The sequence below is a fragment of the Labrus bergylta genome, chromosome 11 (assembly GCF_963930695.1).
Source record: "Labrus bergylta chromosome 11, fLabBer1.1, whole genome shotgun sequence".
NCBI lineage: Eukaryota > Metazoa > Chordata > Actinopteri > Labriformes > Labridae > Labrus > Labrus bergylta.
This window is the reverse complement of record NC_089205.1, coordinates 7759866-7784192: the sequence shown is the minus strand read 5'-3', so window position 1 is coordinate 7784192 and position 24327 is coordinate 7759866. Positions and strand designations below refer to the sequence as shown.

The 24327-nt window shown below is 42.6% G+C and overlaps 1 protein-coding gene across 2 annotated transcripts in view; it reads right to left on the bottom strand.

Moving 5' to 3' along the window:
• Positions 1-24327, bottom strand: part of lsamp (limbic system associated membrane protein) — a 348374-nt gene that overhangs the window by 49679 nt on the left and 274368 nt on the right. For both annotated transcript variants that reach the window (XM_020652065.2, XM_065960710.1), the window contains 2 exons: positions 11442-11586; positions 10671-10758 (listed from right to left, as the gene is read on the bottom strand). In XM_020652065.2, coding sequence (XP_020507721.2) covers positions 10671-10758; positions 11442-11586 — 233 coding nt within the window. The remainder of the gene's footprint in view (positions 1-10670; positions 10759-11441; positions 11587-24327) is intronic.

Sequence of the window (24327 nt, the reverse complement as noted above, 5' to 3'; positions counted from 1 at the left end):
CCTGTCGTCAGTTTTGTCTACACATTCTTATCGCAGGATGTCAAAAACTGACGCTTTTATCAAACATCTTTGGCGTCTCATCCAGACATAAAAGATATCTTCCAGCTTCTTTGATGAGCTCCCTAGGTAGAATGTGTTGTGCAATAATACACACTGTCTGTATTCCTTCAAACAGTTTATGCACAACATCATGAACGGTAGGTTTAAATGAGGTAGCAACAAACGAGGGAAAAGTCAAGGTTGGGAAGTAGTTTGGTGCCTCAGCAGTGCTAAGCTTGGTACAACTGCACCATGGGGCAGCCTCTGAAAGCAGAAATCTCAGCGTGTGTCTGAGTGCAGGCCAGTGCCACTGACTAACACCAGGAGCACACAAAACACAAATGAAAATCCTCACACTGTTCTCTCTCCTTCACGGGGCTAAGTGGCCCTAATAGTTGGAAGTCATTACCTGACCACAGCGGTCCTCGAAAATGGTGCCACCCGTTAAAAATGAGCAATTTCACCTAATACCTAGTACACTCTGTTCAGCAGTGCTGTCCTGTCCCCGAGCAATCCTTCCTGTTTGTGCTCGCATCCAGCCCGTGGTGGTAAAAGCGGGATCAAGGCCTAGCAGTGGGATTGACCTGAGCATCAGCGAGGAAAGTCCACACACAAGAAAACGACAAACACACAAGGCAGGTGAAGCGTAGCAGTGTAGGGCGAAGACCTTGAAGTAAAGGTGACAGCTTTCTATTAAACCAAAGAGGGGTGAAATGTTAAAAAGCACACAAAAGGCTATCACAAGCCCGTATATTTACCTACACAGGACATATTCTATGTCTGACACGACCAGAGGCACACTGACACGACCTTTACACACACCTAACCTCATATCTCCCCCTCATGAAGGCAGGTGAGGTCAGGTTTAACCTGTACCATTTAATCTCACTTCCAGAGGCGTTCACAAGCGCGAGGAGCGCCGTGCCAAAGGGCTGTCCATCTATCTGACAGGCAGGCCCAGGTCACACACGGGATGGAAAAAAGGATGGAGGGAACGGATACTGGCAGGTTCTGTACAAGTAATGGGTGTGAGAAAAGGGAGCAGGGGCAATGGAGAAAGAAATAGTGGCCCCCTATATCAGGGACTTCGGAGATGCTGTCCAGAAGCGATGGCCACCGGCTCACCTAGTTTAGTCTGTGAAATATTGCTCACCTGCAGCCCCCTGTGAATACCCCTGCTGTTCAGTGTGTCCACAGGATGGCCCCATTTAAATGCACGAGAGCACCTCTCACGGCCAGCATAAAGAAGATTAAAGGGAGACCAGATTTCTTTTTTTCTTTTTTTAGAGAAATGCAGTCTTGGCAACGTAAGCTTTTCAGCCAAGGAGGAAAAAGGGAATGGTAAATTGTTGCTTTCATTAAAACTTCAAGGAGTCAGTTTCATTATGAAGGTTCAAAGGCAATAGGAAATGTGTGTGGCTGCGCTCTCCCAATGTCTCTCTCTCTCTCTTTCTGGCCTGTCTGACAGTCTTGTGATTCATCCAGTTTGGTGGCTACATGGAGTAATGGGCAACTACATGTAATCCTGTCCCTCGAGGGCTGGCGTGTATGGATATGTGTCTAGTCACTGGTCTGCTGTCATGCTCGCACCAGGCATAATGAGGCACTGCAGGGCTTATGGCTGGCCTTCACACAAGCCTGAGCTTCTGCAGGGTTTTACTGTGGGCTTCTCAAGTGCTCTAACCCAGGACTTCAATTCCTCACTAACAATGTTTAACTTTAAAAGGTTGACTTTTAGGAGCTGCGAGTGTTTTATTCAAAACAATTGGGTGGTTGTGATCTTAAAGCTGCCCTGATCAAAATAGAAAGATGTTTAAAGCATGCACATGTAAGTATAGAGGGTGCAAACTAAATGTTTGATTTTAATATGATTCCATGCATACCTGACCTCCTGTGCTGCACACACGTGTGAGTGCCTCCACAGTGGAATCAATAAATAAAAAACAAACAACTCTCACATGTAAACAGAGAATAGCATACCAACGTACAGCACACATAACATCACATGATCCATATTGCACATGATCTGCATAGAAACACAAGAACAATAACACCATGATGCCAAACTGATACAGCATCAAGAAAGCCTTGTGAGGAAGTTAAACACTAAAGCAACCGTCTGTTTCTGGTCAAAAAGCTCCAAACCACACTAGATATTTGCTATCTGTGTGGCTACTATACAGATAATAAAGGTAGTGTAGATGTGGATTATCATTTTGAATGGCAGTGAAGCTGGCACATTTGTTGGTGTGTGCAGGTGAAGCTTTGACACACCAACTTAACAGTGTTCATGGCTTCATGTGCTATAGTCGGCCGCTGAAAAGCCCTTGTAAAGCAGAAGTTCTGCCTTCAATGAGAGGCTGCTAAAGACTGCTGGAGCTTTGCAAGGAAGAAATTTTGTTGATGCGTCCTTTTTTTCCCTTTGATAGAAGCTGCATTGATCTCCCTTAACATATTTTTTTTTTCTCTCACAGGTGAGGAAGGCTAATCCTGCAAAAAAAAAAGAAGAACATAGTCTGGACTCTGTGGCTGGAGGCGGTACAAGCAGAAATGTGTATACGAGTGAGATCATTGTGCTGCAGACAGACTTCCTATAATGAGAGTTCTGCAATACCCATCTGACCATATGTTTGTGTCTGTTTATTTGTCTGTATTTGTCTATTTTTTTCTACAGATTGAGTTTCAGAATCTGCTGGCGTAGGACTAGACATTGGAATAAGTGTTGTGATGAAGGCTGGTTAACATCCTGGAAGTTATCAGAGGTCACATGTTTAGCTTCAAGTAATGTCTTCAAACAGACCGGCACACTCACTTATGTACAACCTACCAACGTTATTTCTGAACACCAACATCATCCTGCTTCTCAACATTGCTAGTCGGACTTTAAAGAAAGGCAACAAGGAATACGACATGTTGGTCAAAAGTCCATAATCCCAACTGATTTATCACAACAGAAGCCCCAATAAGGAAAGGCATCACTCCCACCAGAGGCGATATTGAGCTCAATGATTGCTGATATGTTCATGGATTGGTCGCCAATCTTTCGATTTCTTTCTGCCTCTTGATTTTTGCAACCCTAAACTTGGCAGACGGCTGTCAACCAAATGGGTCCGGTCAAGGTTTCAACTTTTTAAAAGCATGCTGCACTGGCAACTGTTGGTAAATGATTGATCAAACTGTTGGGTCTTTCTAAAAAGCACGTGGTGTAAACTTTATATGAACAGTGCTGCGATAACTCACTGGTACTTCTGCGATTCCGCTAGGCTACACAAATAACAATGAATTCATTGAGACTTACTTTTACCACATACTTTTTTCAATTCCTCTCCATTTCCAAGTCTTTCTATCTCTCCACCTGTCCATATCTGCCAATGGTTGGTGAGAGAGGAAGTGACAAAATACCTCAGCAACAGCACAGATAAGGGGGTTGGCCGAGTGAGGGGGCCGTTGAGCTGTGAAGAGGTGGAGAGCAGTGGATGGTAGATAGTGGCCGGCTTCACAGGCACCACTGAAAAGGCTCTGATTGTCCCATGATAATTGTTAAAAGGTCAGTCCTACTCCTTGTGCAGACTGTAGAGTAGAATACACACACATATACCTGCACCCCCCCCCCCCCCCCCCCCCCCCTCTTGCCAGGTTTGCTCTTTAGAGTGACATGACTGCCTTTAGAGAGCTCTGCGGATTAGCTTCTCAAATACCACAGCATTGTGACACAAGAAGAGGAAAGATGAAAGGGAGAAACTAAAGATAAGTGTGGAGGTATTTCACTGTGTTTCCTATCTTATACTCAGAAATCCACTGATGCCCAGTAGGGATAAAGGTTGTTTCCTGTAGCCGGGGTACAGTCATTAATAAGGTTTAGGACTCAGACTGTTAAAAGAATCAGAAGAGCTCTGGCCAAATCTGTAATAAAGGTTGAAACCACCTACAAGCTTGAGGGGGAATGTGATTAGTATCAAGGAAAAGTGGTTTCCTGTGAGCAAGATTTAATAGAACCATAATTCTGCACCATGGCTGTGATCGTATTTGTCTGATTTCATGCCAAAGTCAAAAACCACACACCACATCCCATTGTTCGGTCAGTTCCCCCCTCACGCACAGGCTGCAGCCTCTTAACATGTGGCAGCTCTCCATGGACACAACATGCTGAAGCAGGGTCAAATAGCCAGAGAACAGCTTCTTTGTCTGCCACTTCATAGTCACTCTTGTTTCTCTGACATTCATAAACGGATAATAATGCCATATCTGGCTCCGAGGAAAAACTGCTCACAAGGAAAGGACGGGTGATAACTTGTAGATTTAAGAGCTAATCCCGATTGCCTAGCCAGACTGATGCTGTTCTTAAACCAAGAAGTACTGTCAAGTACGGAGCTCTGATAGTGCTGACTGTGAAGCTTCTTTTATATGAACACAAGATGCAACATAGAAAGAGAAGGAGCTACAAATAATGTAGGCATTTTTGTCTTTCATTCGAGAAATTCGGTCATAATTCTGGACAAGCTTTTATGTTCTGTTCGTTATGTGCTGTAACAGAGAATGCACGTACCCTCTCACTGGGGAAATCAGTGACACAGGTAGATGATGCATATTTCAGCAATGCTCCGTCAAGAGACTCTGACCTGTAATGTCTCACTAGCTGCAACTTGGCTTGTAAAAAACAGATTCATATTCATACAAGCCAAGTTACATACCGCTTGAAATTTCTCCCTCTTTGGACATTGGGTAGTTTCTAATGTTAACCTTGATTAAATTTACAACCCAGGCTACATAAATGTCTTCATACAGATCATGCACATGATTAGTTCTTAACTAAAAAGCAACAAATCAACGCAGATTTGAGTGCATTAGTCAAGCTGTATGTGTGCAAAAAGACAGAGGAGAAAGATGCTTTTTGGAATTGCTGAACAACAATCATTCAATACTATCAACAGGCTTCAAGGAACTCGTTGCATTTGGCAAACAATGTGCTCGTACACACCTAAAGGCACAGACATGGACATCCATTTCTTTGTACACTGACTGGCAGCAGACTGTTGTCTGTCATCCAGCAAACTGCTACCCCCAGTTCCCAAATACTCCGGTCACAATTTGGCTCCATTGGACGGCGCGCGTCCTGCCACCCTTTATCTGTTTTTGAAATTGACTGGGCGCTGTGTGCGTTTCCTTGTTTGACTTCCTGTCCGGGTTGTCAGATTCTTTCAAGCTTGACGCGAGCCTGCAGCGTACTCTGTCGAAAATAGACTCGCAGCATATTTAAAACGGAGCAGAGCTCAGTGCTGCTGGTGTTACGCTCCGGAGACGGACCACAGCGCTCGCTGTGGAAACACAATCATTGACTAGAGCGGCAGCGAACGGTGGAGTAGTGCGTGGCGCTGACGGACCGCGGCGCACAGAGAATGTGGGAATTGGGGGTTACGGCTCCTTTAGCATTGGACACATGACAGAATGACTTTTGACTTCTTAAGCTGGTTATTTCAGATCCTGCAGACTGAAAGCCAAATCATTCCCTGGCTATCTTTCTAACTAGTGAAACAGTTACATCAAATGAACATTGGCTCTTGGATCGTAAAGTTCAGAGTTCAACAAGCTGTAAAATGTCTGATTAGTATCAGTGTTTTGGCGGCAGATTGTTGACACCAGTGAGGGCTAAATGAACTTCACTTCCACTCCTGTGGGATGAGCACTATAAGAGGACCTTGTGAGGTGAATAAATCACTCAGGCCTTCGCGTTTTGAAACACATTTGCATTGCATGTTGAGATTTGCTGAGTTAGCTGAAACACTGGTGCAACAAATGTCTGTATGTAAATGATTGGGTTTGCTAAGTGAGGCTATATTTGGACTCATGCGTCTATTTCTTTTTATTGTATTACTTTGCAAGCCATGATCTCCATTTCATTATGATTATTTAGTACCTTCTTGTTAAATTGAATTAAAGGACCTCTGATATCATTTCTCAAAATGATAATGTGTTCTGTGAGCAGCTGTGCATGCTGTAATGCTCACGATGCTAACGTGCTGATCTGTTATATTGTTGATCATGTTCAACAAATCAGCGTAGTGTAACAGGCTGACTTTAACTAATAGAGACAAATAAAAGTGGAGCTATGGTTGATTGAGATGTCTTAGTATTTAAAGGTATTTGAAGCCTAATTTAAAGATAAGATAAGATGGTAAATGGACTTGAATGGACTCACACACTGATGGTAGAGGCTGATATGTAGAGTCCATCAGAAGTAACTAATCCCATTCATACGCTGCCGATGAAGCAGTGGGAGCAATTCGGGGTTAAGTGTCTTGCCCAAGGACACATCGAACATGTGGCTGTAGAAGCTGGGGATCAAACCCTCGACCTTCCGGTTGAGAGACGACCGACTCTACCACTAAGCCACAGCCGCGGAGATAAGATAAACTATAACAACATAATACTGTGGCTAAAAACCAAAGGTCACACCCGTCCATGTAAACACAGCTCTGACACAAACACAGCTGGCGGGACTCAAGCTTCTCACTCATTGTCGGCAGTCATGACTCAGAGAGACATTTACACAGGATGTATTTGATTTCTGCTTTATTTGTGTGTAACATTCTTCCTTTAAGTTAAATCTGTCCTGTGCACGTGGATTCATGAAAGCCTTTGCTCATCCAGTATGCCAAAAGTTATCAAGGAAACTGCTTTTTTCATTTTGATATATGTCAAATATGTTTATTCAGAGTTGGAGAAATGTACTCGTGCCATCTGTCCTTTAGGAGTGGAACAGTATCGTTAATGACAGCCAGGCAGTTTAAACGGTCTACAGAGAGGATTTGCTACTGTGGATATCAGTATAAAAGCACAGGCTGTTCCCCCTCACTGGGATTGCTGTCAGACACGGTGAGTACAGAGCTTACTCTTTCTTTTTCAGCTTGATCAAATGCTGGAATATATAACTTGAACTCTCTGCAAACTCCCAAAAAATCCCATCAATGCAACACCATCGCAATTTTAATGTAGCGTTATTTGGTTCAAGTTCAAAGTGTGTGAGGTGTATATTATTATATAATACCTCTGCACGGTGAAAATTTCACTAATTAAAAGAAAACTTAGCAAACACTCTCACATTTTTCCAAAACTGTGAACCATAAAACAACACAGAAAAACTCACAGAAAAGAGCAGAGGAAGGTACACACACACGCACACACACACACTCATACTTACATTTTCAAAAACACACATTCCCCTGAACTCGCTATCGGCTGAACTCTGTGTTTCATAAAAATCAAACAGGCTTTGAGTTGAAAACCTGCCATTATATGTGGATTCTTCTTGTAATGTGCAGTGACCCTGCTGTCTGTTACCGCTCGTCTGAGTCCTGCGAGTTCGCCACCTCAAATTTACTTTGGCCGATCATTTGTTTTCCAATTACGTCCCTGTCCCTGCTAGCAGAACATTGTCAGCTACGGTTATATGAACCCCGCTCTCGGGCTGTGTAACCAGGGGCAATGTTTGATGTTCAGAACATTTTCATAGCCATTAAAAGATGAAGGCAGGGCGGATTATTATACCCCAGAGTTGATTGGTTTTTATTTGAAGGGTTGGTTTCACTTCCTGCCTGTGTTGGTATAGTGTATAGCCACACACAAAGACGCTTTCTTATCTTCTCTTTGTGAAAGACTTAAACCGACATACAGAGTAGAAACATGATTAAATAAAACCAGAGGAGCTGCAGAGGCAGTGGTGGAAGCAGAGTTTAACTTATGTAAGTTCTGTTCATTTTCCACGTTCAGCACTTCCCTCACATTTGTGTTTCATATTCGACCAGTTTTGAAGTGAATCAAAAACTTCACAGTGTTTGTTCACAGAGACACATTCATGGTAAACGCCATACGCACGCACACCTTCAACACCGCACTGCAATTTAGACGAGAGATGCTGAACTGAAACCTCAAGGAAAAGCTTACGCCCACGGACGAGCGGTACAATGGTAGTGGAATTGAATGGGACTTTCAGAGGCTGAGTTGAGGACAAAATAGCCAAGACAAGAAAGCGACAGAATCAATGTTTAGCTATAACTGTCACATTAGCCGTGATAAACCAGGACACCGGCGGAAAGTCGACGCAGGACATTTCAGTGATCAAGCACTGAATAGTTGGACACAATGGATTCAGGAGAGGAGACGCTACGCTGCCATGGATCCAAGAAGAGACGCATCAATTCACATACTGACCTTTAAAAGTGCTATTAATGGATGATATCTTCAGTTCATAGCTGAATGCAAAGTTCTTTAGAAGGCTATCGTGCGCGGTGAAATTACATTGTGGTGCTTTCCCTCCACTGACAGCCTGCTGCATTAATCTGGGGGTTCTCTTTACATTAAACAGTAAGTAGGTTTAAAATGAAAAGGGCAAAGTAAACAAACACAATCTGTTATTGATCACACAATCTGTTATCATGAAGTATACTGAGCTGCAGAAGGGCTTCAGGACGGTACACATACAGCACGCCATGTCATGCCTAACGCTTTGATGTTATGTAAGTGACAGCTGCAGAAAGCACAACATGCAAAGACATGCACCCTTACTCATATTCCAACAAACAAACTATAGGAGATCCCATTTTTCTAGCACTCAGATATTGCCTGTGTGTCTGTCAGGCAGCTTATATCTGACAGGTTAAAGACACGCTCTGGCAGGTGACTGTGTCTTGGGAAAAACAACACTACTGAGACTTTCAAAAAAAATTTATTGCTCCTATTTTTTTTTCAAGTTCCCAAGAGGTTCATAGCGATCCAAAAACATTTCATAGACTTTGAGATGAAGTCAAAAATATTTATCCTGTCAAAGTTAAAGGTCACATATTCTCCTCCTCTTCAACCAGTTTAAATAAGTCTCAGAGGTAACCAAAACATGTCTGTGAAGTTTATTGATCTAAGTCTAGTCTGATCCTGTATTTGATCATGTCTGTAACCCCCTCTAGCTTTAAATATGTAAATGAACTGTGTCTGACCACGCCCCCTCTCTGGAAGGGCTTGGGTGTTTTGGGATTTCTCGCTCCATGTCCTATTGTTTACGGTGAGAAGGCAGACTCAGAGGGAAGAACAAACACCTAGCTGTGGGAGTGTCACCCACCTGAGGGTGGGGTTACTGCCCTTTGTGATGTCACAAAGGGGAAATCATTCATGTATTTTTTGGGCCTTTGTGAGGAAGGACAGCTGAAGAGACACAGAAAATGCTGTGAGGGGAGAGTTGAGGATGACATGCAGCAAAGGGCCGAGGCTGGATTTGAACCCACAGCCGCTGCGATGAGGACTATAGCCTCTGTACATGGTGATGTCGGCATAACAGCTAGGCTATACAATGCCCCATAACTGGCATTTCTTTAAATGATGACTCCACATCTATTCATACCCCTTTCAACAAACCTTTCACGAACAGTAAACTGATCATGTTTCAGCATCGCTTTTTTCTTCAAGAGCTTTATTCTTAAAAAAAAAAAAAAAAAAAAAAGATAACTTTTAGAAGACAATTCTGAAGAGAAAGAAAGAAGACCTTTGCAAAATGTTCGCCTCAAGGCCTAGGATCAAATTCTGCAGCCCCCTTTCTCTCACTCCTCCTGCTCATGATTATCTCTACTTCTTAACTTTACTGCTGTCTCTATTGAGAAGAAATAACTTCCTCTCCTTTGAAATGGAAAACTACTGCTGAAGGCTTTTCAAGTGCACTTATGATTCATTTGAACCTGAACAAGAAATTCTGCTGCTGTAGGCGGGCGTCTGTGACATATACTGTATTTTATCCTGACAATACATATTCATATATTTTCCTCGTTGATACCTCAGAGGGACACATTTTAACTTTTAATAATAGGGCAGTGGTGACACTGATTTCTGCAGCTTTTGTGCTGATAGACAATGATGGCTCTTTATAAGTTTAATGCAATTGTAAAATGTGTAACTTAGTAAAAGGGCTAGGTGCAGAGCGATACAAAAATAGCCCAGAGAAGAAGATATGCCTGCACTCTTGCTCTAATGCAAAAAAAAAAAGTTTTATTTACTCATAATCACATGAAGAAGATCGGGTGTGTGTGTGAGCAGAGGTGCTGCATGTCAAAAGGCAGAGCAGGGAACTGCTGGGGGCCTCAGATCAATAGGGCGCCCCACGGGATGACCAACTTTAAACCAAAGCAGTGGCCCAAAATGTGCAAATTTTGCAATGACAGTAGGATACCTCCTTAAGGGGGCCCCATCTGACAGCACTCACTCTCGTTGCCCCTGCTAAGCGTTGCATGCATTATTGCTGTGAAAACCAAAGTTTGTCAAAGAAAGTCAACAAATAAAATGATGAGGAATTATCCGTCGATAGGAGAGGAAAAAGGAAACAGGAAAAAAGAGGAAGAGGAGTAAGTGTCGGGACACTGGCGGAAATGTCGGGGATGAAGGCCCCAAATAGATTTTTGCCTCGGGCCCCAACAGACTCTACAATCACCACTGTGTCTGGGCATATCATCTTCTCTGATTTATAAATGTTAAGACATATAAAAAAGGATTTATTCATGGCTGATGAGCAGCATGCAAAGTTAACGTCTCTCCAGCTCTCATGGATATGTGTTGTGTTTGATGTTTACATGTAGGTGTGTTTTCATGCTCCTTACCTTGTACAATGAGGTAAACCTGTGAGGTCTTGGGCTGCTGCTTCGTCTGTATGGAGCAGGTGTACGAGCCCTCATCATACACATCCACCTACACATCATTGAAAAAAAAAAAATCACATAATTTAATGTAGAAAATACCTTCAACGTTGGTCAATGTCAGAATACTTTTTTAAATATATTTTAATACTTTCTTTCTGAAATTGCCATTCAATATCTAATTCAACATGTTTCCATTTTTATCATGAGGCAAAGATTGTTGTCCTTGTTAAGTGACCCGAGGCTACAATATAAAGAGAGATTTTTTTCATGGATGAACTTTACTACAATATCTTCCCAACCTGAACGAAGTGTAATTTTGCCGAAGCCTTGTAGCATTTAAATGTATTCAAAGTTATTCTCTGTAAAGGTTTATTTGCGTCGTCTCCTACAGATCGTTGGAGTCGAGTCCTTTTAGGATACTGAATATACCGTACACTCAACATGGGGCTGTTGATCGTTACCTTCTTTCATTCTGTCATAAAAACCATAACCACAAAAAAACTTCATCTAAATAAATACAATGAATTTCAAAATAAGAGACAAGTTAACCAAGCAGGGGTTTTCTTCGTAAGTTAAACTACCTGTATGTAATATATTATAGTATTAGTATTAATAGTATTATATTCAATACAGGTAGTGGTTTCCTTCATAAGTTAAACTACCTGTATGGAATATAATACTTTATAAAATACAACATTTAAAGTTGATATTAGATCTCTCAGCCGTTATTACCTTTTGTATGCGCAGGCTGTACTCCAGCTGTCCTTTGGTGACCAGATCTACTCGGGGGTCCAGGGACCACTTGTCTTGGCCGGCAAAGATGATGTTGGATCGATTGAGCCAGGCCACCTTGGACACTTTGTCATCCACATAACACCTGAGGGGCACAAGAAGAGCGAGTGAGACGATGGAAACAGAAATAGAGGACTTTGTTTTCACTGTAGTGAAGCGTGGAAATAAAATGCATGCAACATCTTTCATTTCAACATATCAGGAGGAGGAACTGTAGACTTTTGTTCATTGAAAACTAATATCAGTAATTATGCAATCCCACAGGGAAGGTGGGCTGAATGAAATTAGTAAGTAAGTGGTTTAAAAACACAATCATTTCTTGAGACAGTTGGCCCAGCTGGGAATATTGCATCACTTTTCATTGATGTTGTGTTCAATGCTGACTCGCAGAGATGAACCAGCGATCATTAATCCAATCAGACATTTCAACTCTCTTCACATCATCAGGTCTTGAAGCCAAAGTTTCTTTTAATCCCACACATTTGGTATTGACTCTCTTTACGTCTCCTTTATCCTTTTCAGTCTCCTGCTTTAACTCCCTGCCTGCCCTCTTTTTCTTTTTAATGAATGCATCTCCTTCAAGAACAGTGAGCCTGTTCCTTTGGATGAGAGAGGACATCGGTATCCTGTTGTTTACTTGTTGTTGCTCACTGACAGAACATTACGCCGAGTCGGCTGGGGCTGAGACATCTCGCGCAGGAAGGATAGAAGCGTGTGCCTAATGAATAAATGTAAATGTGGGAAAAACGTCGGAATCAACGAGAATGGATATCAGCTGTAATGCAAGCCGACAGTAGATGCACCTTACATGTAAATCTCCAGCGTCTCCCCGAGCCATGGTTACCCGCGCTGCTTTTGGAGTGTGTTTGGATACAAGAGAGGAGATTAGCGAGGCAGTGGAGTGGGGCTGTGTTTGGCAGGTGACCTCGGGTGATGCACAAAAGTGGTGGTGCAGTCACCTCAGCCTGTTACACAGTGGGAGCTGGATGTCAGGTTTGTTGAAGGCTTGTACTCACAGCTTGAAGCCCGGTTGATGTTCCTTCCCTTTGTGCAGAAGCAAGATAACTCACTGTATTCATTGACTTGCCTGACATCTACCTTCTAGTTTTCCCTCTTTGAAGTGAGCTGGGTTATCCCATTCCTTTCACAGTTTAGCAGGTCTCTAATTTATACACTCCAGTCAAAAGCATCCTCTACTTATTGAATATATTTTACCATAATCACCAAGAACTACATGCAAAAAACTCCTCCGCAAAACTACCAAAGAATGGATTCAGTGCACTCAATGGAAACATCTTGAGCACTACATGGTACCTCACAGATCAAAGCCACAACTTATAGATCACTTTATGACTCACATTACGTATGAGCTTTAACCTTTGCATGAATTATGGGCCTATCCAGTGAGTATTTCATGCAAGTTACAAGTACAAACCCTCAGGACTAACACTATAATCTAGTCATGACCTTTGAACTTCAAACGATTCAGGACGCACCATTTAGAGTCGAAGGGAATTGTGTATGAATATGCATAAAGCATCATCACATTGGACTGAGTTTTGATATACGGCACTGTGGCTCCTGGGGTGCCAACACAAACGGGAAGCTCCTCAAAGCTGCACTTCAGGTATAGCAATTCATGTATGTTGTATGCCAAAGTAGTGCTCAAACCAAATGGCTTGCTTGCAGAAAAGATAAAGCACTGTGAGCTTTTTACAAATAGCGTTCATTTGCTGGGAAGTGTTTTTAGCTTAGTTTTTCTTCAAATTAGCTTAAATTCGTCGAGCAAACGACCCCGTCTTCAAAACTGTATAGCGTAGTTTCTGTGCCTGCACTGCGCCCGCTCTCTTCTTAAAGCGGCTGAGCGACAAGGATCACGTGTGGCCTACTTACTATTAACAAGTACCTCATACAACTCCACCTCAAAAATGCAGAATTCTCCCTTTAAGTTAAAAAAGAGAGACAACAGGAGTGCTTCTGGTATCCTTAAAAATAAGTGGAGGACATTTTAAGACCTAAGAACATTGATAAAACCGATCATGGTCCAGGCACTCTGGATGGTTAAAAAATATATAAAAGGCTTTGAATTCATCGGGCTTGAAACATTTAAAAACACCAGAAATACTATAGATAAGCTTCCATGCCCAGACTCTCTCCTGAAAAGGGGCTGAGCTGAGGGGCATTTCATGAGGCTAACATACATACTATTGAAAATGCAACTCCACTTCAAAAATGCCGAACTAACCCTTTAAGTTATTTGAAAAACAGAATCCTGTTAAAGACCAAGTTTTCCACTAATGATGGTTTAAAAGTCATGCTTGATGTATTCATGTGTGTTTGTATCTAATCATGTTTATTGTACTTGTATCTGTGTGAGTCTTTGTCTCTGTGTGTTATGTTCAAACCTGGCAGACAGCACGTTTCCCCTCAACTCAACAACAAAGTTAAGTTGGAGATCTGTTTAAAGGGGACTCTTTACTTCTTAGTCTGTTGGGGTTCTCACGTCGCGATTGACCGTTAAACAACTGGTGATAATGTTGCATATTAGTGAAAGATAAAGACACACAGTGACAAGTTGAACAGCTTTTTAAGCGCTTGCAGGGAGTCACTAAACTGCCCCGTCTCACTGAACGGCTGCATGTTGTTAGTTTTCTCTGAGTTCGCTTCCTCCTCTCTGTTATTGCCTGTCGTCATCTACCGGGAAGCAAACAGAAAGGAAATGCAAAAAACAGAAGCAGGAATGTGAAATGCAGCACTGATTATTTTGTGTTGGTCGTCTCTTTTAAAAACTTCATTACAATTAGCAAGTGGGCTGCAGCTGAACCTGGATTGTGATCTCGTAACTTTCGAGATTTCACAGTGTGGGATGCATAGTGTGTTGTTTTTCAGTAGAAAACAACTCTCATGTTGGGGTTCTTACCACACAGTCATTAATACTTTAACTCCCATTTAGGGAGTAAAGAGAAGCTATTGTCCAATACAAGAAAACATGGTAAGCTGTTGCTTTTTCCCTTATTGAGAGCAAATAAAGATCGATTACTTTTGCAATTCTGAGGCAGCCAGTTGTAAGCTGAATGCTCGAAAACACAGTTCAGAGAGTGTCAAGTTGTTAGTCAGCCAGTTGTGAAAATACATTCATCACACAATTAAGATGTAAATAAAAGGCCTCGACCTCCTCGAGTGGATATGAGATGAAAATGTGTGGAAGAGGGGGAAACTGAAAGGAGTAGAGTTAATACAGTCCAGCATAGGGGATTAGAAAAGGAACCATTCTTTTAAAAGAAACTGGTTAGCGCTGTTGACTGACAGTGAGGAGGTTACTGGTTTGAATCCCCTACTGACAGGAGCCTCTCTGTGTGGAGTTTGCATGTTCTGCTTGTGCATGTGTGGGTTCTCTCTGTGTACTCCGGCTTCCTCCCACAGTCCAAAGACATGCTTGTTAGATTAATTGGTGACTCTAAATTGTCCGTAGGTGTGAATGTGAGTGTGGCTGGTTGTCTGTCTCTGTATATCAGCCCTGTGATTGGCTGGCGACCAGTCCAGGGTGTAACCCCGCCTTTCGCCCAATGACAGCTGGGATCGGCTCCAGCCCCCCTGCGACCCCAAACAAGAAAAAGCGGTAAAGATAATGGATGGATGGATGGATGGATGGACAGTATCAGTACAATTGTTTGGCACCTTTCTCGTCTTCTGGTCACTCTTGGTACGTAACACTGACAATGGAAGTGGCACCATGCCAACTGTTTGAGAGACAGGAATCTTTTGCTCAATGGCCGACCGACTCAACCTCCAGAGCCACTGCCAAATGCTTGTTTTATGAAGCAGTAAAAGGGAACAAGCCTTTAAATGATTTTGTGTAAACTCGGGTGCTTGATCAATCAAGTGACTGACGACTGATTTGAAATTCCAGGCCAGTCCTAAACAACATAAGCAAAAGGGTGCTTCAACAGTTAGTCCTCTACAAGCGGTGCTAGAAGGGTATCATTATTCCAAGGAAGGAGTGTGATGAATTCAACTTTGGCTTTTTTTTTCAAAATTGAAGGATACATGTAAATAGAAAAGATATCAATATCAGATATCAATGTGGTGCCTCAATGCTTCTTGATCTCCGGTTCATCTTGTCTGACTTCACCATCACCAGGTGCACAAGTATCTGTTATGCATTATAACAGGTACCGATACTGATAATAAGGAGGCTCAAGAGTTTAGCGTCACAATGGACAAAGTTTCAGTCAAACAGTCCAAGGAACTATATTTTAGTAGAAGAAATGAACCCCTAAAAAATCTCAAATTTGGTGTCAACTCTTAGATGCCTTGCACGATAATATAGAAAATGGATTTCCGATGCAAGATAATATCTTGAAGACAACTTGCTCCGAGGAGGTTATGTGTTAAGCAGTTGCAAGTTACCAAGGTAAGATGTAAACCACCACATGAAGTTACCTGTATAACCGATAATCCTGCTTGTTAGTATCACCCCCCCCCCCCATCCCCAGTCAACAGGTTTTTATCTTGGAGTGCAGCCGGTGTTGTCTCACCATGGAGGGGTTCTCTCTATGCATACCAACAGTATTATGACAGAAGTATTAATGTATGTGTGCAAATGAATAACCAGAGGCACATCGAGTGAAACAAATGTTGTAGTGGGATGCACAGTTAAACCCTCTGTGTACGTTACATAAGCAGCTTTAACTCCACTCATTCTGTTAGCCTGGCTATATAACGTCACCTCATGTAGCTCTTGGATAAATAACGTTGACTGGGACTACTTATCATACAAAATGGTCCTGATTGTATTACCTCATTGCAGTAAGTGGTCACCATATGCTGCTCCATATGGGTCGAAGAGATAGATTAATAAATGCGCAACACATGGTGCTGTACACTCCACCGCAACACGCTGTCAATCAGAGCCATGTTCTGTTGCTTCAAATGCTCCAAACTTGAACCTCTGCCTCTCCTCTCCACCCCGTTTTCTCACCCAGCATGCCTCTTATTCCATTCAACCTTTATCCTCTCTGCAAGTTTCTTCTCCCCACTCATCTCTCCATCGACACTTAAGAGCAGAAGTGGACTGCATGGAATAGAAACCAAATGAACTGTTCAATAAGTTGAAGTCTCCCTGCTACCTTTGGCCCTCAGCTTTGGCTGCTCACACCTGCAGTACGCCCAAACAACCCTTTTGTGCAGAAAATGGAGCATGCTCAGTATTGGCTATTTCCTGTTCTCACTAATGAACCACTGCCTGGGGAACAGAGAACTTCCTAACACTTATCAGAGCGGTTGTCTCTCTGTCTGTAGCTCTTGCCGCCTTGTAGCAGAGAAGCTGTCAAGGTGTATCCACGCAGGGCCAGGTTTCTCAGGCTGTGCTGGTGCAACATTTGACCAGAATGAGAAATAAGAGCTTGTTTGTCTAAGTGGCAGGCCTGATCCAAGGCACGTTCAACAAGTCACTTGCAGGAAAATCGATTTGATTGCGATATAGAGCCATGGTCGAACGATTTGTAATGAAAATGCATCCCATTAACTTGCTGAAGCCTCCGCAATGATGCAGCATCTCAGCCATGTTATTTAGCCAGCTTGACATCATTTATTTCAATACGTGTCGAGATATCCCGTTTAATCGCAACAGCTTCTACATGTTTGCAATCAGAAGAAGCAGAATTCTCTCCCAGCCTGTAATCCTCAGCAGGATATTTAGCCTCAACTAATTTAATAAAAGCTTTTAAATGCTAGCAAATGTTTAATGGTACTGGTAAATGCCTCTTTCTTTATGGGTTAGTGCGTTGTTTTTCAGTTGCCTCAGTAATAGAGGGATGGGTTTATGTGGGTTCTGCTTGAGATAGACACAAGGGCTGCTGTCTGGTGCTGTTTTACCCTCGGCTTCGTTGATGGATGCTGTGCTCTGCCATATTATACTCTTTTTCTGCCCCGCTGTGCTGTGCCAATATGGACTGGACATTAGGCTATAGCTGACAGGGGACTGTGTGGGCTGACAGATGCCTGGGCCAGAGCTGCTGAGCTGGGCTTGTGTTGACAGGAGGGCTGGGCTGGATGGATCCCTGCTCCAGGGCTAGCCGTGGGGGAGGACCAGAGAGCAGGATGAAGCCAGGGAGTGAAACTGTAATGAGAGGAACGATGTGCCAAGACTGACAGAACAGCCTCACCACCCACTATTCCCATCAATACCGAGTTCTCCTCATCTCACCTCGTCGTTTCAATCCATTTTTTTTGCCTCTCCGACACCCTCACCCCTTAACGAAACACTTTCTTCGTACATTTGCTCCTAGGGCTGCCCTGCACCCTTCCTCCATATCATCACCATCATCTCTCCTTTCTCCCCTTTCTTCTCATACTGACTAAGCTACTTGTCTCCCTATGGAGTATTTGTGTGCATCCATGTGTTTCCAAGATTTCTGTGTGTATCAAGGCATCCCCCCTACCTGCCTCACACTAAGAATCTGAAATCTTTACTCAGAAAAAGTAAAAAGAGGTGTTCCAGAAATCGATAAAGATTGAAGGCGAGACTGGCACACTGGCTTTTTTGATCGAAGTCTGCCAGGGCTTGCAAGTAGGTTCTGTGTCTTTGTAGTCAATATGCATGTGGCAGGAGGCACAACAGACAGAAGGAGGGAGACAGAAAGCTAAAATGACATAGAAAAAAAAAAAGCTGTGCCGAGGGAGGAGGCGACACGGTAAGAAAAAAAAGAGAGAGGAAATGTAAGCTACTGGATGGAAGCAGAGCTAAAGCTGCATTCTGAATCAAAGTCAGGTCATCCCATCGTAGCCCTCAAAGCAGTTTCGTGCCCCAGATAGTCTCTGCTTTGCTGGTTAAATGCATTTCCGGTAAAGTCTAAGTTTATCCCATAGGAGCAAGTTGAGAATAAAGCTTTTGTTGAAGTACCTGATGCAATGCTGGCTATAGAATTCACCATCTGCTATTTTATCTTTGACTCAAAAAAAGCAAACTAAAGGCTAAACTTCAGACCCAGTTGTGTTGATGAGTCCAAATTGCACAACAGTAAGACGTTTATATGCAAGTAGAGCTGTATTTCTAAGGCAGGAACTTTCTCTAAAATATAGGGAATTTAAGATGAAATCATGACGAGTCTAAATCAAGTATGTGTGACTTTATTCTCAAAAGGTCTCTTTCAGACATTTCGGGCCAGATTTACAAAAGGATTTTGCATCTTTTGCACCCCCTTAACCTTTGAACATGAGTACAAAAAAAACACCCTCTACTTCACAAAATGCCATGAGGACTTTATTCATCGTACAAGAGGCACGCGACATAACCGCAAGGCTATCCAGGGCCCCCGAGTGCTGAATATTTCTGATATTAGTCCAGAACTAAAAGCAGTACTCGAACGCATCTAAAGGACTTTGTGAAAAAGCAAACAATATTATTTGAGGGCTAAAGAATACTTTGCCCAACATGAAAGTCCGGGTTCTTTTAATGGACACTTGGCTTAAGGCAGTAGGAGATGGGCTTTTACATGATCAGGAGCCACAGAAACATGTGAACACAACCGCTGAACTCTCAAAGGTGAATGCACTCTACCTGTGAATGCACGTGCACTCTCATGTGTCACCAGCCATGCTGTGTTAATTGATAATCAGCAGGCATAAATGTCATTATGCCGGAGTAAATTGGTGTCGACACTGGTGGCAAACAGGTTCCATTAATTATTCTATTTTCACAGGTGTAAAGTGTTTAAAGCTTGTTTGTAAAATTTCCTTTGCAGGTTTAATGAAGCATTTAAAGAGAGGAATGATGAGGCGAATGTGTCAGGGGCAATAAACTGCCTCCTTTCATTAATAGAGGTTTCAAACAGTGCTGTTATCAACAGGAAGAGGCCTTTTCCATAGGCTCTGCAGAAACTAGAGAAAAGAACAGTTTGAATTAGTGATGATCTTCGTCTCTTCAAGTCTCTTCAAGTCTCTTCAAGTGGCCCAGTGTCTCTCTGTACCTTAGATCTACATATAAAGGAAAAGAACAGAGACAAAGACAGGGCTCTTTTAACCTTTAAACTTCAAGACTTCAACCCCAAGACCTAGCATCAGTCATGACAATCACTTCAGTTAGTGCGCCCGTCATTCTCCCTCTAAAGCCAAGGCCTGGAGCCAATCCCTGCAGGGAAACCCTGAGTGACGCAAAAGCTTCAGAGCAGACTTGGAGTAACCTCTGATGCTCAGTTGTTTCATCCTCTCTGCTTTAAAGTCTCCAGACGGCCACAAATCCTCAAAATTCTCCCCTCATGAAGCCTCTCCATCTTGGTTGGCATGCATCAGTGCTTAGAGCAAGCCATTAATCGTGGCAGCGATGACTGTTTTGAGACCTGGCCAGCAGACCTGGTGGGGGAAGGTGATTAATCAAAAAATGGTTACAAACAACTGAGAAATTGGAGGTCTGCTCGGTTCAAATTTGCTTGGCACAGGTGTGATTTCACCCCCAAGGCTTTGTAAGTGCCAGGGAAGTTAAATGTTTGTTTTTTTCATAGTTTCTGAGGCCAAATAAATGTTGTGCTTGTGTCTGATGGCGAGATTGAAAATTTAATGGATGAGGGCAGAAAAAACCTCTCAATAGAAACCAACATAATAACTGCTGTTAAGAGTTCATACTGTACATAGAAGAAGTGCAGGACATTTCTAAAATCTGTTTGGCTTCAATTTGAACCATTCACCCAAATTTCAATGTCAATAAGACAACTCTTCCATAGTTTCCTCGGCCCCCTCCTCTGTATTATATCTTAGCAGGGTTGGAGTGTACAGGAGAAGCTCGTGGATGTAACAGATGGCGCCTCACTGAGACGGACGCAGGAGGATATATGGCGAGGGCATGATGCTGCTTCTGTTAAATCTCAGGAGACCTATGTGCTTCCCTCCTCTGTCATTTCATACTTTTATCACTCTTATTTGCCTTCCTTCACTTTCTGCTGTTTTTATTTTCACATTTTCCTTTCTTTCATTCTCTGCTTTTCCCTCTCTGTCCTCCTTATTTATTCTTACTCAATCCATCTTTTTTTATTTTCTCCTCTTCTCCTTTTCTATTTCCACTTCCTACTCCCAATACAGCAGTGGCCTGACAGTCCTGCAGAGTCATCGTTCAGTGCACAAATAAAGTACACTGAAATAAATTACTCGGTCTGGTAGATACATTGTTATAAGCAGCATCACACTGTGCGCAATTTTCATGGCAGATCAACTCCAAACAACGTCATGATGCAGCTTTGAAACAGAGCGTTATCCTCAATAAAAGTTGAATATATTACATGTGCAGATAAGAGCATGTAGTGAACTGACCGTTGTCCCTACAGCCACAGGAGGTGCTGGTCAGCTCGGCCTCTTTATTGAGAAACTGGTCCAAGGGTCGCACTGCAGCTAGGTTATACAACGCTGCAGACAGGGCCATTTGTATGACACAATTTAGCTAATTTCTCATTCCTGGAAGTGATTGAGTGAGCCGTCAATCAGTTTGTTTTGAAGAAAAGACTGTGTGAAATGTGTTAAACTGAGTTTATGGTGATTGAATGATGTTTTTGTCTGTTTTGTTGAACACACCTGAGGAAGTTAGCACACTGTCTTTCAGTTGAAACAAATTAATTGACGGCTCACTCAATCACTTCCGGGTTACTTCCAGCATCTCCTTATCCTTAGAAGTTTAATTCCAGGCCACAACAGAACTTTATTGGAAGAAAATAAACAGCTGGTTTGGACACTATTGCACTAATGAATTAATATAAAAGGAAATATTAACCTCCTGTTTGTTTCAAATCAGGGTTTATTTTGCAGAAATAAGATATCACAGCATCAATTTGTTTCTACAAGAGTGTGCTGCACTTTGTGAAGATTATAATATTACTGCTTATAAACTCTTCAAAAGCATTATTTTTCTAGCTTGGATTGCATTTACTGCGGATATTCCTGCACATGTTGAGGCCTGTGAATGTGCCGACAAGAGACGGAAAGTGTGGAGTAGAGATATTACTGCGAGCTTAATACAGCCGCAAATGACATTCATTACTCCACAATCACTGGGTACAGAACGTCGACCTCTCCCGGCCATCGCCGTCTTCGAGCTGCATTCCCTTTTCAACACACAACCTGCTCTTATCACAGGATGACACGTACTGTAAGGCCTTGTCTCCGAGGGTGACACCGTGGAACTACTGCCTCATTTCTCCGCCCTCAACATCCGCCTCTTGTGTGATCCATCACTGTGTTCTGCTTTGGACCATTAGGGGCAGAAAGAGGTGAATCAGTTGATGATGCAGTGCCACTTGAGGAGATCATGAGGCAAGAAGAGGAGGTGGGGGGGGGGGGAATGGTGCTTATAGGTGCTAAAATACTCCAGACCTGGCTGCTGCTACTTCGGCTGTGAAATGAAAGGCAGCATCACAAATTCGCTCTGAAATGAAATAGGTGTCTTTGAATTTGTTGTCCCGGCACTCTATTTATGTTTCTTGGGAAAGCTTCTGATAACGTACAAGGTAGAACTATCAAGACCCGCACTACATCATAACAACATGGATTTCACTTGCATCTTGTAAAGCTTTAGCAAAGCCTGGAAAATCAAACAAATACGCTCGGAGCTTTGCTTGGTTTTTCTTTACTTATCTTCTGTTTTTATCTCACAGGTAACACTTTGATCTCAAGATGCGTCTCTAATAATTATGTTGGGAATCAGAGCTTTGGGCTGCACGTTGTTTCACCATCATGTGAGAATTGACCTTTACACTCTCCTATACCACACTAATCAGCACTTCTTCCCCTGTGGGCTGATTTTTCCAGAGCAACGCCTTATTAAGTGGACTGTGAGGGATGCGCTTTGATTCTGCATCCACAATGTACTGCAGCGAGTCTTTAAACTGGACTTCATGCCATGACAGGGGAGGGCGGGGGCAGCATATCAAATGCGTGACTGACAGGTGTGATGTCAAACGAGAAGGTCAGAGGGGTCTATTGGGATCACTTGTCAGGGGTGTTATAGCTAATAGATAACCTGCAGAAGCAGCTATACTTGATGATCCTGCAGGTATGTAAAAGCACACATTTTAAGTCTGACAAATTCAATTATTTCACTCATTTCAGATGTAGCTTATCGCCACAAAGCCAGAGATACAAAATTAACAGTGCATGCATGAACAAATGTTGTACTTTTAATTTTCACTCATTTGCCTCATAGGCAACCAGAGTTAAAAGTTCACAATGGTTATATCAAGTATCACAAATGGGAGAGGATCCGGATAAAGGCTTTGAGATTTGTTTACGCAAACACACCTCCTCTGGTGCTTGATTCATGTTATATTTTGACCAAAGCACAGCACAGATGTTTCATTTACACCACAGGGGAGGGGCTGTTTGAAAAGGGGGAGAAGGGGGATAATATGTCCTCTTTAAGAGAAAAACAATTTGGGGGAAAAATAAGGAGTCTACCCACTTCTTGAGACACCACTACACCGCTGTGAATAACCTCAACCAATCAAACCAGAGAGAAGAGAACGCGGGCGGGGAAAAAACTGAATTACAAACATCACTAATGTGATCAGCATTTTCAAACTTTGTCTGACATTACAGATACAGAAGCCTCTAAAGTAAGAAAATCCTTATTGATTTTATATTTTCACAAGACCTTTCCTGGTCGTGTTACACTAATGCATTCATCCTAGAATACTTAACATTCACCTGAACGCCTGAGTGTGTTGTTTGGACATTTCCAAATTCATAGCAAACACACTGACTGAGCCGCGGGGAGCTACCATGAAGCTGTGAATGCAGAGAGATTTGTGAGTAAACGTAGCCTCTAATGACTTCAGTATTCAGGTATAAAGCGCTGCCACACATCAGCTTTGTGCATTTACTTGTAATTACTCGCCTGTGTGGACCGACCTCCTGTGATTCAACTCCAACATCAATTGATGTCACAATCTCTACATATGTGCCACTGCAGTAACCATTCTTTCCGAGGGCTATAATCATAATGAGTCTTTAACAGAGCCCTTTCAGATTGTTCGACATGAACTCAGCATGAATCTCACTGCTGTGGGAAAAAGGTCTCTCTCGTCACACTTTGCACCAAGAATAACTCATCGCTTCAAGTGGTCCCCTGAGCCTGCACAAAAGCTAACCAGTGTTAACAACCCCAACTCAACAAGGCACGAGTCTAAAAGTGTTTGACTCTGTCAGTTCCAAGCACTTTTCTTTAAAATGATCCTTAATTACTCGCCTTATGCCGAGTTGGCATCTCTCTACTGATCAAAGGACGAGGAGAGCGTGAGCCTAACGGACTCTGACATGTCGATGCTGATCTCAGTGTGCTCGCTGCTCTGACACAATCTTTCATTACAGCGAGGCTGTTACAGAACATTTTCAAGCTTTAACACTGCAATCTCCTCAGGACCCCGACGCTGATGTGCTGATAATGAAGTGTAGCGCTATTGATTCATCGATTCATTCATTAAGTTATTCACACAGCACGCCGCAGCAGCCCCAGACGTGTTTTTAAGGTTCTGCTGTGCAACTCAAAATAATGATATTTTAAATCCACGATTTAGACTCAGCGGGGGACTCATAAATTTATGCAAATAAGCCATCATATTTGACCTAAATTGCTGTTAAGTAGCAGAGCAGAGGCCTTGGAGGTAAAAAAAAAAAATCATGAGAGGCTTTGCTTGTTAGCACCTCTCACTAACTGTTGACACGTTAAAGGCACCAGCCTCTTCGTTTAGATCACACAAAGAGAGGGGCCGAGATGAGAACGTATTTAAAGACTGTGTTCTCACCTTTAGAGTATTCTAATAGACATTCACAGCCCCTTTCATTAACA